Source organism: Xiphias gladius, chromosome 17 (genome assembly GCF_016859285.1).
Source record: "Xiphias gladius isolate SHS-SW01 ecotype Sanya breed wild chromosome 17, ASM1685928v1, whole genome shotgun sequence".
In the NCBI taxonomy this organism is placed as follows: Eukaryota; Metazoa; Chordata; class Actinopteri; order Istiophoriformes; family Xiphiidae; genus Xiphias; species Xiphias gladius.
In genome coordinates this window covers 20466511-20483130 of record NC_053416.1, presented here as the reverse complement: position 1 = coordinate 20483130, position 16620 = coordinate 20466511, and the positions used below count along the sequence as shown (strand labels likewise).

The following is a 16620-nucleotide window of genomic DNA, read 5'->3' as shown; positions in this document are numbered from 1 at the left end:
GGTGGAAACTGCAGGAAGTTCAGTTTATAAGAAGCTCTGCGGGCGTACTCAAACATTTTGTCAAGATGCACTCTATGTTGCGCTTGTTGGTGCTTACAAGCATAATAGGTAACTACATTTCTGCTTTTTCCTCTTGAATTACATGGTGATTTTGGTAAAGAATGTCTGACTTTTGATCAAATTTACCTGAAACTTGATGCACCTGTTGTTTTGTAGGATGTGTTGAACTGATCACAGTCAGGACACCGCAGAAATATATCAATGTTACAGTGGGTGGAAGTGTCCTACTCCAGTGTATGTTTGTGACTACTCAAGAGACCACCAGCCTCACCATCCAGTGGGATTATGTTTCATCATCCTCCTTGACACCACAGCAGGTAGATACACACTGCTGCTCAGATCAGAGCTTTGCTACAAGTGAGGCAGGTCTAATGTGCTCAAATGTGCCTAAAATCTGTATATCAATTGGCGTTGAAAGATGCTTTACTGTAGCATCAGGTTTAGTGACGTTCTTCGTTAATAAAAAGTGGGTATCAGAATATTTCCAATTAAATTTATAGAGCACAAAAGCAACCCTTTTTCCTCTACATTTGGTTGAAGTCCAGTAGCTCGCTGTGTTTGTTTAATGACTGCAAAAGACTGTGAGCGATATAAAAACATAACTCATTTTGTGATCACTTCAAATTTGCATTTACAGGACAAAATCCCTGCTCTTTACCAAAGTGTGGCATGTTGTTGTTTTAATTATTGAAATGCAACACTCAAGTTGGATTTACACTGGGTGGAATCTCATCAGAGAACTCAACATTTGGGAGGATATTCAGATTTTAATTGCTCGTGGAAAAGTCAGATTTATGGCAAAGTTTGAACACTCCCCAAAAACACGCTTGTGTTTGTGCCCTGTTCCGCACTAACAGTCAGGAGATACGCCTCGCCTGAGACAACAAAGCCCATGAAAGAGAAATCAGATAAGGGCTGGTTTTGATATGAAACTGTGGCTAACTCTCTAACACACAGTCAATTTAAATTTTGAACAAAATGGCACCATCCACTGGATGTAATTACGCTAAAAATCCTTCGTATAGGCCCTGTGGACGCCTTGTACTTTTTTGATTATTATTTAACATGTACTCAGCCAAGAATAAGTGTATTACTTCTTTTTCAAAGAGTTTTTTTATTAATAATGGAAAAAAAAATCTCTGTTCTGGTTAGGCTAATTTAACTAACTGCTATTGCCTTACTTATGTACAACTGAAAATGCTATTAAAGAGTTGTACTTGGTATCTAGCAACATAGGACTACACTTGAATGAATTGAAGCACTGATCTCTGCATCAATGTTACTTTAATTATGATGAATGATTCAGCGTCAGCTGATGCTGAATCATAGATTATGTTGATTGGAGCAACATTATTTCTGCAAATGATAATAGTCAGATGTCCTAAGCAAACCAGCTGTATGACTGTCATGTTTTTGCAATGGTCTAAAATGAACAGTACAGAGAAATAAATCAAATGTCAAGCATCTGTATTATATCAGATATTCTGATTTGTTGCCATTTGCTTTCAGGTCTATTACTATCAGTCAGGAGAGGATGTCATTCCGAGACCTTACAAGGGCAGGCTTCAGCCTCCCTCTTCTGTGGCCACAACCAGAAACGCCTCAATAATAATAAGCAACATGCAAACATCAGATGCCGGAGTCTACACTTGTGAGGTTCACAACTTTCCTGATGTAGATGGACAGTCTCAGGCCAATATCGTTGTTAATGTTCTTGGTGAGTTTCTGTCAATGTAGTTTAACGCAGAACGCAGATTACAAAATGGTGAGGAGGAAGTGAAGAGTGAGGAAGGTATTACCTGATTTATGCCAATCAATCATGATCCGTACACATCCACACACAGGCTGCACAGTAGGTGTGTAGGGGATTCCATTGTGCTTGACCACACCTGTTAGTTTTAGCAGTTGAATTCATGCATTATAGAAGGAAGGAGCAGATTTCTTGTGTCAGCACGGTGCTCTAAAGTTGTGCGTTCAAACCAGCGTTCAGACCTGGACCTGGGTCTAGTGTAGTCTGGGCGTAGTTTGTTTGAAACAAACAGCAGCTCACATTGTTCAGACCCTGCAGGAGTCTTAATTATGAAACAACTTTTAAGAAGAGGAAAGAAAAAGCGATCTAATCTGAATCTCCTGCTGCTGCTATGGCCATTTTTCCCCTGCTAGTAAGGGTGTGGCTACCTGAAAGCCGAAGTACACTGTCGATCTCTGAATCACTTCTCAGAATGCTATATTTTACTGGTCTATGAGAAAGAAATGAACATACACTTACATTTTTATTTTCGATTTCAAGTTGTATATTTTAATTTTATCCCATAGTATTTGGCTTACTCATTTATCTTTTTGTCTCTTTCTATAGTCTTCATGAAAAAGAAGGGTTAGGTTAGTCATGTCTGTGTGAGCTACTCTTTCACTTCCACCCTAGGACATAAAATCCCAGTCTGAATTACAGCAGGCAATATTTAACTGAAGTAAGAATACTTTCATTTCAATGAAGGAGTTTAGTGCTCTTTCCACATCTGAGATAACCGTGTCTATTATCAGTGCAGTAACATTAACAAATGTATCAAAAGAGTGGCCCTGAACAGTGTGAATCAGGAATTACATTCAGTTTGAATCCTCTCATTCACTGAGTTACCAGGACAACCTTGCAGGCCTCAGTATCATCACTAGTTTCCATGGTTACCGTAGCAGTCTCCTCATTGTCAGTGTTGGAAATTATAGCAGGACTGTGACTGCATCCTTGTGCTCCATGCAGAATATGTATCAGCAACTGCTTCACACCAACCACACGTCTTGTGTTTCAGAACCTCGGTCTTTATGAAAATGTTTGCAAGGCAGTTTCTACACACTGGATGTGATGCATACTTAAGTGCTGTATGAATATGTATGTCTGTTCTCATGCTGACTACCATTTAATCAAAGATCATTTTCACCCTCGCCAACTGTTCCATAGAATTTTGGTAATATTTGAACGAGAGTGAGCAGTCCGTCATAAATTACAAATAAGTGTGCAAGCTTTACGCCCTGCAGTATGTTGCATTTTCCCAATTAATACCGTTGTAATGTGAAAACACGATAGATATCAAATATGAAGTTATGTCATTTATAAGACGTTTTAGCACAGCTGTCCAATCAGTACACTGAAAGTCTGGTGATCAGTACGCAGACACTAAGAAATACATGTATATAGTGAGGATTTAGTCTCAACTCAGGAACAGAGAGTAAGGCCACTCTCAGCACAGTACCTGCCCCATGATGACTAATGGAAAGACATGTGACGTCATATTTGTTTAATAATAAGCAAGAACTTTCCATTGCCACAAACTCAAATCTGCAAATTGTCTTTGTTACAAGACACACAGATTACCTGCATGGCTTATTTTGGTTTGATATGACTTTTATAACCTGCTTTGAATAAACAAAGTATCATGGTAGAAAAAGCATAGAGTGTAAAGTATCTAGTGAAATATCTTTCATTATAGCAAATGTCTTCAGTCGTTATTACTGCTAGTCCGGGTGTGCTACTGAGCCGTGTCAAAGGGACAAAATGTGGGTGCTGTCTAAAAGAATCGCTGTGATATAGACACTGTACTGAGAAATAAACAGAAATAAGGATCAGCTGGCAGCAAACTGCTTGGCAGAAACTGCTTGGTTGTGATCAATATGCAGGAGAGCATAAGCCAGTCTTAAAGCAGTGGTGGAAAGTAACAAGGTACATTTATATAAGTACTGTATTTTTGTATTTTCAGAAAGAAACATTGTTGTTTTTACTCCACTACATTTATTTGAGGGCTAGAGTTACTAGCTACTTTTAGATTAAGACTTTACACGTGACAGGCTTATAAAATACATTTTGACTTGCGACCCTCTCAGATGACTGAGTTGTTAGTAGTTTCACTAACGAAGGATTTTCCCTTTAAAATTCTCAAGTGGTTTTATTTAAATGACTGTTTGAGGTCCAACATCCAACACACACAAAAAAAAGAAGCTACAACAGTAAAATCCCACTTACACACTGATACATATACTGTACAGTATAAATACATCAGTGTCATAATGTCAGTCAGGCATTTTTCTTTACTTTTGACACTTTTAGCACATTTAAGTAAAGGATTACTTATTCCACCAATGTCTTAAAGTATATGTAGTGGTTAGTGATTGACTGACCAATGAAAAAAATGTGTAATACATAATCTGTTCCAAAGAAGGCTCATCACATATTGTCATGGCTCAAGCTATATCAAAATAGCATATATATATATATATATATATATATATATATATATATAAAGCTGATGAATACTGGTATTTTATAATTATCATATTTGTACAGCATAGTGTTTAAAATATAAATCCAACTCATATCAGTCTGGTACAGATTTTATGACCAAACCTCTCAGGAAAGCGGATGAATTCAGTCCGAAGCTCTTGCTGAAATGGTATGAAAACTATCAATGATGTCCACTGATTGAGCATGTGCCTCATAATAATGTCAAGTAGATTTAAAGACTAAATATAAAGTCAACTAAGAAAGCCTTGCATCTTCCTCATGGTCTGCCAGAGAGGCCGTCTACTCCGTATTGCAGTGTCCACGGAGATGTCGAATCGGGCCACCTGGTCACTCTGACTTGCCACAGTGAGCGTGGAAGCCCGACCCCTACATACAACTGGACCAGACTGGACCAGACCAAGACCAGGAGGCCTGTACTGGGAAAAAGTGAGTACTGTATGAGTGTATTTGTGATATACTTGTAAATATTAGCACATTCATCCATTCCTCAACGTACGTGCTCTGGTTTCCTCAGCAACTGCAACTGGAAAATTGGAAATCAGAAACATATCCCAGTTTGAGTTTGGAGAATACCAGTGCAATGCTACAAATGCAGTGGGCTTTTCAACCTGCACTATAGAGCTGAGTCCTGGTATGATAACATTTTGGATTTTTTTTATTTTTGAGAATAACTGTACATCAAAAACTGTACATCAACAGAAATACAAAAAAAAGAGAGAAAACTTTTATACTTGTGTACTTCTTGTACAGAAGCAGCAGATGGAGTGATTGCTGGTGCTGTGATCGGCGCATTGCTCGGGTGTGTCCTAATCATCCTGGTGGTGTGGTTCATCGCTCACACTGTGAAGCGGAACAAATACAAAGTAGTGAAAGCATCGGAGGACAACGAGATGAAGTAAGATTTTCGGTTCCCGATGTTGCTGATTTCATCGTGGGATTTGTAATTTAAGGGTGTGACATCAACTCTCTCTCTCTGGCCACTAGGAGGAGCTCTCACCAGGCCCAGGAAACCACAGACAGGGTTCCCGTGGCAGCCACAGCTGGCCACCTCCATGCTGAGGCAGATGAGCCACAAGCCTAAAAAACAAAGGGCCTGTTGAAAACAACTGGAGCAACGTCGCTAATCTGAATGACAGGATGGCCAGGATGGCCAGTCCTTAACATACGTCATTCTCAGATTGAATCATTATGATGAAACTCATGGTCGTGTTTGTTGTTGCATTTTGTATACTTAGCATAAATTCTTAAGTCTTTTACAGCTTTTGTTTCCGTTTGCCAAATTGTTTTTTTTTTTGTTTTTTACTCAAACCTTTGTTGGAGTGTGGATGAAAATCTTCCTCATGTAAGTCTACAGACACAACATGGCGTAGGCCAAAAAAAAAAAAAAAAAATTTTTTTACAGCATGTTTCTTGTCCTTTTACTTGTTTTACCATTTTCGTAGCGCGACAATCAATGTGTGTAGATGATGCCTTCATTTTTAGATATACAGTAGGCTATATTACATAGTACCCAATATTTGAATTTGTTTCATGAATTACTACATAAATTGGTTTAGTAACGCTTCTAATGCAAAGGATCACTATCATTAGTTGATCACTGCTGTCCACCAAATGACTGCAATTATACTAATATGTGCAAAAAAATCATTATATATTTTTTTTTATCTTTTATGATTATCTTTTTTTTTGATATAGTAACACATTATTGGGATGAACCCAATGATAAAAGCATACATTCAAATACAGTCTTTCAATTGATAAAATATCTTAAATTAGAACCACAATATAACACTTTTTTTTTTTTAAATAATTCCTCAAGGGAAGGATGAATGGCCTCCCAGATTAGTCTTTAATTGGTCTTTGGTAATACAAATTGTCAAGCAACTGTGGATGAAGTGTGACTACTTTGTGTATTAGCATTCACAGGTCCTCATTAAATGAAATATTATGCTTTCTGAGTGACTGTGTCATGTAACTCTTCCAAGGTGACCGTGATTGACAACATCAAGTATCATCTAGGGGGCAGCATTTTTACACTGGAGCCTCACACTGTAACTCAGTCATACAGTCAGGATAGTGTCCCTGAGATCTCTGAGGAGATGGGTTTCAGTGGCTTCCTTTCTGAGGACTGTGAGGGGTCAGATGACTTTAAGTTCTATTTAAGGCTACGCAGTGTGTTTCCTTAAATAGAAAAAGAAAACCAGGGCTGCCCAGTAGAGTCCAGTATACTTATGATTGATGATGTGTAACCATTATTTTCACACATGTAGCACCAGTAACACTACCTTGCCGTCAGGTTTGAATTCTCTATCTTAATCTCCTTGGTTCTGGGCAACTTCTCAGCGTAGGAGAACCTAGCGGACATCTGTATGACCTGAAAACAAGATCTAAGTTCTGACCTTGACATCAGATTCTCTTTTTCCACAGATTCTCCTTCAACGTAAGGGCTAACCTCTCAACTAGCTAAGAGATCCTAACTTTTAACATGTCAAGAACAAGCGCCCATGCACATGTATAGTCTTCAGAGCAAGAAATCATTGGCTCATTGATTTGATCACAAACTATATTTACAGCTGCAGATGAATTATGGACATTTTATACTACAGAGTCGTGCCAACCTTGTTTATGTCGCCCTTAGTAAAAGCAACAGCTCTTTCTGTGGCACAACCAAATCCATAAATTTAATCCAAATCAACCAGGCTACCCTCTGCTGATGTTAAGCTAGTATCCACAAATTTAAGATTATTTGGCAAGTGCGAAGGCAGCAAAAAGACCTGCAATGTGCTTCCTGTAACTGCTGCCTGACATCTTTATGGAGCCAAATGGTGAGTTTACTTACAGCACCTTAATTTTAATTAGTCATACACAAGTTCCACTTTGTTTGGTAGAATTTAGGGAGAGTTTCACACTTACACAGTGGGAGCAACAAGCAAGAATTCAGTGTATTTGACAATCCGAGGAGTTTTTTAAGCACGTTATTTTTGTAATTATGAACATGGCTGGGCTCAAGCTTCAGTGATGGTTTTACCATGAAGATGTGGAAACATGCAGAAATTCTGAAAAGGTATATGCGTCAAATAATTGTAAGTCAAAGAATAATTAATTGTGTGTAAATGAGTAAATAGGTGACATTTCCAAAACTAATTCTATCTAAATCTAAACAAAGTGGTTTCTTTGTTCCTTTGCAGACTAGCTGTAAGTATTCTCACAATTTGAAGTGAATTTTTAGTCTGCCAATTAAAAGATACATGGATGAATTTGCAAACAAAGTCTCATCTAATGATTATATCATATCTGCAGGCAGGTGATAGTGTATGCCCACTCCTTACTACTATAAAACACATGAACCCTAGTGTCACTTGCACTTTTTGGACTTTGGTGCAGCTATCTGTCATAAAACTGCAATGTTACTCATTATTTTCACCAGCAATGTCTGCCTGTTGGTTGGTCCGCCACTTTGGTCCAGTCTGAGATATCTTAACAACTACTGGATGGGTTACCTTGAAATTTTATAGGGACATTCATGTGACCTTCAGGATGAATTGGAACAACTGTGTTGATCCCTTAACATTTCATCTGGCCCCATCATCAAGTACGTATTTTGTGCAATCCCGTTCTCCATTATGTCATTTCATGTGATCATACCGTATGTTTGTATGTGCTCAACAATAGCAAGCCATTTAAAGATTTATAGATTTAATTGTTTCAGGTGTAATTCAGGAGACATTCATACTCTCTAACTGTACATAAAACTGTAAAGTGATACTAAAACAACAAACATCAATTACAAAATCGTAAATTACAAAGTAATGAACAAGGATGAGTGAAATACAATATGTTACAGGGTTGAGACTGTTTGAATGTTCTGATTGAAGAACACTTTCAGTCTAAATGATTGGGAACCTAATAATAAAACCTTACAGGCTAACTAATAAGGCACAAGGGTGAAGCAACCTTCATGCTCAGGATCAGGCCTGCAGACCGAAGCAGCGTGCAGTGCTGAGGATGTCGTCTCTGGTCAGATAACATCCACAGAGTTGCCTCAAGCCAGTGAATGACTCCCTCCCATGCATGACACGCCAGTTGTCTATGAAAATCACCTAATTAAGAAAAGAGAGGGTATAATCCTTAGATTACATTGAGTTACACTTGCAATTCTATCTTTCTGTTCACTTTCCATAATCATAAAAATGTAAATTTATTGGTTGAGACTGACAGAATTGTTTTCTGGACTGGGCATTTCTTAACACAAAGATTTAGTGGCACGCCCTTTAATAAGCGTAACTTTCTTACTTTCCCTGGGGTCAGTTTCACCCATAGCTCGTTCTCTGGCCGCCTTAGTTCTGTTGTCAACTTTCGATGTGCCACATACCATCGCTGAACAATGTCATGGGGCACTGTGTTTATCACTGATCGGTCATAGTTGTTGTATCTGTTGAAAAAAAGGAAAAAAGAAAAGCTTTTTTGTTGATTTGAAGTTTAAAACATTTCACAATATCCTTAAAACTATAAAATATTCCTTTTAAAAAAACATATAAAAGAATAATAACAGTGGAGTAACTATTCGAACTATTGAGTAACTAAAAGGTTTCTCAGCCAACTTTTAATAAAGACAATTTTATTCATGGCCAAGAACACGAAATCCTGAAAGGCAAAAAATACAATATATCATGGTGAAATACAACTGCTACAAATGTGCATGAAACTATGGATAGGAGAAATGATGCAGTGAATGAAAATAGAGCAAAAAGTAAAAGCATTTTTTATCTAACATTGAAGCTAATCAGATGGGATATGAAGACGAACACTGAATATGTAACACAATGTCTGATGATTCACTACTGCACAAACATGAGTATAATGACATCAAATTTAAGCACAGACCCACCGGATCAGGTAAACTTCCTTGTTCCAAGGATAGACGTTAAGCACAGGGCCGATGCCAGTCATGTGGTTTTGGTGGTTGTCAGTCTTTTCAATGTACTCGTGCCTGATGGGCACACGGCCAAGCAGCTCAAAGTTTTCAGGTGACTGTTGGCGTAATTTTTCTGCAGCATAGAACCCATCCACGAGTAATGTCCTTCCCCCGAGTCCCTCATGCTTTAGGCAGTGGAAAACCTGTATTCTGCAAAAACAATCAGTGGTATCAAGAAAAGAAAAAAAACTGTGTGATTAAATCAATAAACTGTTTTTTAAAGCTAGTGCAAGGTTTGTTAGAAAATCTATAAAAAACATGTTTCATGGGTTTAATTTAGGTTATACCAAATTGAAACTGCTCAGTATAAAGAAAATTGTTGACACTGAAGGCTGCCGATTATTCAGAGTTTCATATTTCAGAGTTTTTCAAATGTTACTTTTTCAGTGCTTCACAAACAAAATTCCTTTCACTTCCATTGTATTGGGGCTGTTTTGAAAAACCATATCAGTCCACCCCTCCTGCACTAACCCGCATGGTTCCTGAAAGTATGAGGTGTCAGTGTGACGATCCAGGGCCAGCTGGCTGTAGGCCGTGTCTCCTCTGGAAAAATCTGAAGTAAAGCACCACATTCTTCCATATGTGGTCTCCCTGGGTAACACACACAAAACAAAATTGGATTGGGAATAGTGGCCAAGGCTGAACATCTGCTGCATTGCATGTGAATGTTGCGATTGAATGCAAATTGCTAATGCAGAATAGCTGTATGAGAATGTCTTTTGTAGGAGAAAGAGTTCTGCTCAAAGAAGCACTTACTACCTCATAAGACTGACCCTCTGGCTAACTGCCTCTGTGGCCTCCACTGTAGCTGGGACATCGTCTACAAACGCGATCCCGTACAGAAGATAGCTCTGAAGAAACTTCTTCAATTCATCATCACAGCTCATAAACGTGTCCCATTTGGCTGATGGTATATTTGCATTCTTATAGATGTCTGAATTCCAAAGGATCCGTGGCTGGACGGTGCTCTGCTTCTTTCTTTCATAGCTGTTCTCGGCTAGCCAGCTAAGGCTGTACCTTGACACATGACCATCGGGCCCTGAGATACAGACATGGAAAATATTGTTACTAGCTACAATTAATGGAAAGTGCATTTAAAACTACGCTTAACCTGATTTTCACTGATCTTAATTAGTTTTTTATGAAAGGTTAAAGCATACTTGGGGGGCATCACAGTGTGTGAGTCAAAGTACAGTATACTGTCAAAATGAAACCTTTATTTGTATATTTGTTGTTCAATATTAGCAAACCACATCTAAAATAGTTATTACTGAAAAGATTACCAAGCAAGACTGGATTAACAACTGGGAAAAGCAGGCAACTGCCCTAGCAGCCCAGACCACCATGGGCCCAAGGGACCAGGAGCTCAAAGCTCAGTTTTGCCATAGAACACGTTGCCCCAACGTTGTCAGGCATGCATACAAGCACATGTGGGCAATACACAGTACATGTACAATTTTGAGTTGCTGCAATGGAATTTCAGCAAAATGGACTAGCCTGCTGCATAATTTTTTCATTTTGATATTCGGGGTGTCTTGGAATTCAGCCCTCTGTAGGTTGATCATTTTCATTTCCACTAAACGATGTGGCATCCTTTCGTTCCTAACACATTACCCAGGCCATATGGGTATAGATATCAAGCATGATTTTTTTCCCATTGAAATCTGATGTGTTTTCAAAGTGTTCCTTCAATTTTTTTGAGCAGTGTATATAAAGATGGAGTACATGGGGCTCAGATCTGCTTGGAGCATGAGTATCATTGGGGGCCTTGCAGCACCAAGACTGAGCATTTGTTAAACCAAGTCTATGAGGGCCAATACTCAAGGACAGAAAATCCAATCTCAGACTCAGCTGACCTCGAATAGGTGCCGCTAACAGGGAGAGGAACAACTGCCAGCATGTCTGCAGGAGCATGTGCTTCATCAACTGTCTTAGAGCCGACCGGTCCCCATTTGTCAGTTCATGTAAGACAGAGTGCCACTCCTGCATACATAAAAACATTGTGACAATCCATCCTTTGCGCAAGAACTAATGGAGTCCAGTAGCCCACAGGGAGGTATCAGTCAGTCTTTAGGACAGCTCTAAGTAGCATATAAACCGGACCGCTGCCCATAGAGAAGAAGCACAGACACAAGCTGCCAGACTCAGAATGGGCTGATATGGTATTAAAAGCTTGTGGTGATGGTATATTCCTGTTCATGTTTTGCTCCTCATTTTAATAACCGAATTCTCCAGCACTATACTACCATATCTCATGTCAGAACTGACCCTTGATGAGTTGAAGGGTCACAGAGATTAAAACTGTAGGTTAACCAGGCAGGAGAAGTGTGGGGGGGGTGATTGGAGTGCATATGTATTTCACTCCCAAGGGACACTGTAACACCTGTTTTCTTTTCCACACCTGGCTGCTGTGGGACCATTTATTCCTCTTACTCAAAAAAGAGGCAACTAAATCCCACATGGCTTTTCTGCCTTTGCGTGCAGGAGCAGGCTGCTAGTGGAGACAGAATAAGGGATGGCTCTAGCTAGTTGGGGCTTTGTGCTGGTTAAACTCGTTCAACTGTCTGCCGGGGCTGCTCAGGGGCTTGGAGGTCTGCTCCATCTGGGTGATTAAGAGGAGGTTGAGGTGTTGTGCTGTGCCCTGTGCAGGAGATCTTATCAAGTGAAACTAGAACCCTGCAGCTCTCCTCACCTGTATTACAACAGCAGAACATTTGTATAAAATGTTTCCACTAAAATGTAAAATGTTTGAGTCATTCACAGCTATATTCTCCATCTTGTTTGTTGTGTGAATTTGCTGAATGGAAGTGAATGCTAAAAATTAGTTTAGCTCAAATTAATTACATCTTAGTTTGTTGTAAAAACAGACATCTGAGATAACTGAGATATGTATCCTAGAAACAATTCCTATGTGAAAATTATTGGTTCACTTTAAGTAAATTATTGAATCTGACCTCAGGTTACATGTTGTAAATGCTTGTATTTCTCAGCAACTGCATTTCAGCCTTGAACTTAAAGGTTCTTTGCTCCAGCCAAACATAACTTTCTGTGATGTCCCTGTCAACTCCTGTCAGAGGTGCTATGCAGTATAACGTAAGTTTAGTAGTAACATGCAGAATAATGCATTCTATGCCATGAAATAAATGCATGGCCAGAATTCTTAAAATGTGAGAGTGTGTTTGCCAAATAAAGCGCACACAGCAGAATATATATAACATTGCAGACTCAGACATCAACTGTACTAACTGGCCCTACGTTTTCTATGTGTCACATAGTTTGGGGCAATTTGATTAAGCACAAATTATTTAAGAATATGCACCACATCAGCAGAAAATAAACTATAATACAGTCTTGAATGCAGATGTTTACATAAGACCACAATATCATGCAATACTTCAAGATCCACTTTAGCTGATAATGTGATCATTCCTAAACAAATGCAATGAATCAAATTACCCCCCGAGTGACACGCAGTGACCCTGGGGTCTCTATGGCCCAAGCTGCCTGCTTTGTCCAGTTGGAAATCCAGCCTTTTGTGATGACTTTTATAACTGTGTCATTACAATAACATTTATTTTGAAGGATCTATTGGCAGTAATAGTGCAGAAAGTGGACTGTGACCTGACCAGGATTTAAACGCATTATGGGCATGCTTTGTCTAACAGACCAGCTCAGCCACCCACCCTTTTATTTCCAGCTCTCCACTTTTAGCTTTGGTCGCACTCGGGAGTGACTTACATGTGAGGACGAGATGGCCGTCTTCCACTGTTGTGTTGTCAGGGCGGATGGTGAGGTCTACGCTGCCAGTGTCCAGGTTTCTCTGGTTAGTGTTGGAGTTGTATGACGAGGCGGAGCGGCAGTGGTCCCGCAGCCAAACGTAATTAAAATGCAACGGTGTCCCTCCATAATTGAGCACTGGTGATTTGACATGCATGGTTGCATAACTGCAATTTCTTTGATAGGGTAAGATACAAAGTTTGCATCACACGCACGCAAAAATTGGGTGAAAATACTGCCATTAAACTCACCGACACAGTCCTCACGTAGCTGAAGAGTTGCAGAAGTCGCAGCACAGGCACGGATCTGCACCTTGTGTGTCCATGGTGTCCGTGTGTTTCTGAGGCCTGACACCAGCTGAGCCTGTCTCAGCGCAGGTGGCAGCTTCCTCTCCAAAATACCAAACATCCCAGGCACAAACGCTGCTTTTTGGTCAAAAAGAGTTCAAAAGAATAAAGCCCAAATCTTCCGAGCAAGCTATTCTCATAAAGTTTCTCAGCACGCAGAGAATGTTTAATCATTAAAAAAACTGCATAGTTGCTCCTGTCTGTCGCTTTCAGGATGTAAAAGTTTACCAGAGCCAAATGGTAAGGACTGTCACACTTTTGGCATCGGTCGGGTGGTCCTGAGCAAATCAGTACCCGGATGTTTAGAATAAAACCAGGAAGTCAATCAACAGGAAGTCAATCAAAAGCTGTCAACATCATCATCACCCTTTTTTTTTATAGGATCAAATAACTATTTAAAACCAAGCTTCTCAGAAAAAAATAACAATTGAACACGCATCAGAGTGATAAGAACGGACGGAAGCCATTTTTGGGGAAAATGTATATGATGTGTACTTTGATCTTTTTAGTTTGGCCAATGTCCAATCCAACATGGAGGGGGCAGGTTCTATGACCCTTACTGCAGCCAGCCACCAGGGGGGCGGTGGAAATGTTTCGGCTTCACTGCTGGGGAGCCGTCATATCGTCCATCTGTATATACTACCATTCTACCCTTGGGCTAGCGTCATGCTTGCTGCACCTGCGAGGCATGCGAGGGATCTGCGTCAACCGTAGGTGGGAGCCGTGCGCGTGCGAGCGTAAAAGCTTCTACGGCGCGTGAGCTCCGTCATCCTGGACAGCCACTGGCGGGCTCCACTGTCATTGCATGTTGTAGATTATAAGGCGAAATAAAGTAGGTTTCGCGTGAATAAGCAGATGCTGGAGTCATGCAATCTAGCCAAATTGAAAGAAAATGTCGCTAACTGTACTGGATTATATAAAATCGTGGACCACCTTCTCACAGTCTGGAGTTTGGGGATTTTCCTTTAATTAATTTACTCATAATTCGCTCATCTTCATCTCCCATCGGTCTCTGGCGCTGGTCCCTGTCCTCCTCGGCTGTGGTAAAAAGCCACTAAATTGGCTGTGGTAAAATGGCGTAAAAATGGCGCATGCACGACTCACCCCCCCACTGTGGGTGGACTCGAGCCGTGTAGCGACGGGGTCCGCGAGGGTCGGAGTGACATCGGTTTCGTCATCCGAGGGGGTCTCCTCCAGTTCGTTGTGTGGCCCCCGCTAACTGCGCGGTCCGCACCAGGCAGACTCCAACCGGGGCTGGAAAGTAGTACAGCGAGAACAGCTACACGTCCTTTGTGCGAGTCCGCAAGGGAGTGTAATCGAGGCTTAAGTCACGTCTCGGACATCACTGAATACCACAGAGTTGTTTTGGTTACCGTAACATTTAAGTGGGAACTCCGGCGATCCGTTATTACACCAAGGGGCAGATATATTTATTTATTTATTTAATGGTTAAAGTGGATGCAGCAGAGGGCCACATATCTTGACTTTAGGTCGGAGACGAGCTCTCAAAGCACTGGATCCTAAACTACATTTCCCATATTAGCCTTGAAGGGGCATTTAAGCTGTGCGCTCGAATGACATCCCACTGAGCCATGACAGTGTGGCAGTGGGCCAGCGTGAGCAATAGCAGCTAAAGGGAATTCAGCCCTCATTCATTTCATTATTGACACTTGTGCCTTTTTCTTCTTTTTTTTTCTTATGTCTTTCTTCTTTTGTCTTTTTTTGTCTTTTGTTTGTTTTGGTTCTATAACATTAAAGTGGGAACTCCAGCGATTCATTATTACTCAATAAATACAGTACACGGTATTTTCTGTGAGAAACAGAATCTGCTCTTTTTCCCTGAAGGCTACCGATTTAACATATAGCAGTATATCAGTGTATTATAATACATATACTAGAGGAATCCCTGACTCTTTTGACGAGGAACATGGTGGATGGCTGATACAAACGTGCATGCTGGCTCCCTCTGGAGTCCCCTCTGCGTATCTGGACGCCAACGCTCATGACCTGGCTGAATACCTCTTCCCTTCTCCCCCCGATTACCAGGCTGTTTCGGCGGTGGTGGGCTTCGCAATGAAGATCGACGGGGCTCAGCCGGTGGCGCAGTACAGCCTCGGCCCTGCCGCGCACGAGGGCTCCCCAAAACGGCCCACGATGTTCAATAAAAGATCGCACATCGTACATAAAAACCCGACAGAGCATCCGAGCAGTATACATGTGTTATTAAGTGTAACAACGACGAAGGAAGATTCCACAGTTATTATTGTCACCGCTCTGAAGAAACGGTCTGATTTGGTAAGAAGTTGTCGTCCTTACGAAAAGGAGGCTGTACAGATACAGGGGGGATTTGTACATACAGTCAAAGTAAAGAGTGCCCTTTAGCAGATGCCCGACATACTTCATGTATATTGCCTCTCATCGGGTAATGGAGGATTAGGCACTCTCTCCCACTCTCCCACGTTACTTCAGGGGCCAAAGGTGCAGGTTGTGAGGAAAATACATATTTAATCCGGGTGTATCCAGGAACAAGGGACATTAAGAGGGAAACATTTAGAAAAGCCTTCATTTTTTAAATATTCAAACATGTATCAACATTTAACCCTCGTTGTCGTCGGAGGTGTCAAAATAAAGAGCTTTTTAATGCATCCGTGCACATTCATATATTTGCTCATTTTAGAGGGACTCCCTTGTTGGCGACATTGTTTCACTTGATTAATCTTATTAAATCACACCCCTGCATGCGGCAGCACTGTTGCCATTTGGCTCAGTGCTGTCAAGAAGTCATGTGATCGGAGTACTGTCGTTGGTGACTGTTGAATTCCTTTTTTCTTTTTTTTTTAAATTAGCACCCAGGCAATCACCCTGCAGCTGGGTGCCCTTGTTTGTAATGGACTTGTGTAGTGAGCTGCTGGGTTCACTGTGAGTAGCACTTGTAGGTTATTTTGCTTCCTGATAGCCTGATAGTGCCGCCCTGCTGAGAACGCTGCGGTAATGCTGCATTCGCGAGCCGTTGGAGATTTGGGACTCTGTGTCAATTGGCCATGACATGCTTAAAATAAGAAGTGTAAAAGTGGATCGTTTACCAGGATTTGATATATAGGAGTCAAACAACTTGGCGGCGTTTTTAATTAGTGATAAAGGTTATGTTTCATTTCTGGGAAATGGTGATC

The 16620-nt window shown here is 40.6% G+C and overlaps 2 protein-coding genes across 2 annotated transcripts; one reads left to right on the top strand and one right to left on the bottom strand.

The window, feature by feature from the left end:
• LOC120802743 (V-set and immunoglobulin domain-containing protein 1-like) lies at nucleotides 1-6294 on the top strand. The gene is made up of 7 exons (XM_040150851.1): nucleotides 1-108; nucleotides 217-377; nucleotides 1570-1777; nucleotides 4622-4777; nucleotides 4866-4982; nucleotides 5102-5246; nucleotides 5336-6294. The coding sequence occupies exons 1-7, from the start codon at nucleotides 66-68 to the stop codon at nucleotides 5430-5432; spliced, it is 927 nt and encodes a 308-aa protein (XP_040006785.1). The 5' UTR covers nucleotides 1-65; the 3' UTR covers nucleotides 5433-6294.
• Nucleotides 6295-8066: 1772 nt separating this feature from the next.
• Nucleotides 8067-15664, bottom strand: tmlhe (trimethyllysine hydroxylase, epsilon). The gene is made up of 8 exons (XM_040149636.1): nucleotides 14384-15664; nucleotides 13355-13525; nucleotides 13065-13241; nucleotides 10086-10365; nucleotides 9798-9917; nucleotides 9240-9476; nucleotides 8645-8783; nucleotides 8067-8451 (listed from the first exon to the last, which is right to left on the bottom strand). Exons 2-8 carry the CDS (start codon nucleotides 13509-13511, stop codon nucleotides 8320-8322), a joined length of 1242 nt encoding a protein of 413 aa, XP_040005570.1. The 5' UTR covers nucleotides 13512-13525; nucleotides 14384-15664; the 3' UTR covers nucleotides 8067-8319.
• Between the last annotated feature and the right edge of the window lie 956 nt (nucleotides 15665-16620).